General features: G+C 37.3%; 1 protein-coding gene across 1 annotated transcript in view; it reads left to right on the plus strand.

The window, feature by feature from the left end:
* The window catches only part of NEK4 (NIMA-related kinase 4), a 43,796-nt gene that overhangs the window by 35,311 nt on the left and 6,731 nt on the right, over nucleotides 1-1,754 (plus strand). Inside the window, 1 exon segment of the mRNA XM_006892292.1 lies at nucleotides 905-1,110. Coding sequence (XP_006892354.1) covers nucleotides 905-1,110 — 206 coding nt within the window.

Genomic DNA, 1,754 nt, shown 5'->3' on the forward strand with positions numbered 1-1,754 from the left:
CTTTAGAGAGGGACATCATGCTGGGTAGAGTAGAGGGACAGCGCAGGAGGGGAAGACCCTCTATGAGGTGGATTGATTCAGTGACTGGAGTAATCGGGATGGGTGTGTCTGAGGCAATGAGATTGGCACAGCATAGAGCACGGTTTAGGGCTGTTGTACATAGGGTCGCTAGGAGTTGCAAACGACTCGATGGCACATAACAACAACAACAACCATAGAGTTAGAACCGATCCACAGATGGCCCTCCAGCAGGTTTGGAGAGGCTTGTGTCTTGGATCTTGTGACTTATGTTGTAGAAATTTTGGATTCTGTTATATTCTTCTGAATATTTTTTTTTTTTCCATTTACTTTAGCTGACTCAATTTGTACTCACTAAAAATTCTGGCTCTTAAATAATAGCTCACATCTCAGTTCAGTTCTTTTATTTATACATAGGCTGCTGGGATTCTGGCCCACTAATGTGTGATTCAGGGACCATCCAGCACTTTGGACAGAATATGTACATAGAGTCTATCTAGGCTTTCATTTTCCTGCTTTCTCCCCTGCAGGGTTCTTCTCTTTACTCTAGTGGCAATGGCTGTCCTGAATGGCCAGATACATGGTTCTTCAGGCCAGACAGTGAATTTACTATTATCCTTTTAGCTTACTGTAACTTACCCTCTGGGTAAAAGGTGTTGATTGCCTCAAATTTACTAGGAGATTTTGTTCATTCTCTAGTCCCTTTAGGAAGCTGATTTTTAAATTTTGTCATGTTAATAGTCCTTTGTGGGAGAGTCGTCTGTAAGTGCTTACATGGCCATTTGGAAGCAGAACTCTCTAAAGGTGGTTTTTGGATCTATATTAAAAAACGTCTTGGGAAACCAGTTAAATAACAAGATTTTCTTTTTTTTTTCTTTTCCTCCAGTAAAGGTCATACAAATGAAATGAGTGATTTGGTACAACTAATGACTCAGACCTTGAAGCTGGACTCAAGAGAGAGCTGTGATGATCTCCTGGTACCTAGTGCAGTATCAGAGTTCAGACTTCATCGGAAATACCGGGACACGCTCATACTTCACGGAAAAGTTGCAGAAGAGCAAGAGGAACTCCATTTTAAAGAGCTGCCTTCAGGTGATCAGCTTACTCTTTGAAATCAAACTAAAGAAAACCATGTATTTATTAGAGACAGGTATTCTTGATATTTCCCTTACAACAGGTATGTTATTTTAAGATGAATTCCTAAAAAGTTGCATAAAAACTTATTTTAAAAAAGAAATGTAAACAAAGGCTTAGAATTTTCATATGTATTTTAAGTTAAACAAGTTGTGTGTGTGTTTATTTTAAGGTTTAAGAGACATGAAGTTTAAGCTTAATTTACACATACACATCTGTCCCTTGAACAATACAGGTTTACATTAGACAGGTGTATTTATTTGTTGGGGGGATTTCCTGTTACTACTGCAGTGAACTCAAGTTTTAGGATTATTCACTTAAAACTCAGTTTGGCACCAATCGTCACATAAGCGGTTCATCTCTAGTAAATTGCTTGTTGCAATAAAAATCGATTACACAGATTTACTCTGAGGGGGTGTGTGTGGGTGATGGCTCTAAACCCTCATTGTGAAAGCCTATATATATATAAAATGAAGTAAATTTTTGTATATATACATATGTATCTGTATTTTTATAGATTTTTTTTTTAATTTAGGTTGTTTATTTTTCATTTCAATGAACATCTACAGAGATTTTGGAATTCCATTCATTCATTGTTGCAC

This window comes from Elephantulus edwardii, unplaced genomic scaffold (assembly GCF_000299155.1).
Source record: "Elephantulus edwardii isolate Elephantulus edwardi_28Jun2011 unplaced genomic scaffold, EleEdw1.0 scaffold00113, whole genome shotgun sequence".
Lineage (NCBI taxonomy): Eukaryota > Metazoa > Chordata > Mammalia > Macroscelidea > Macroscelididae > Elephantulus > Elephantulus edwardii.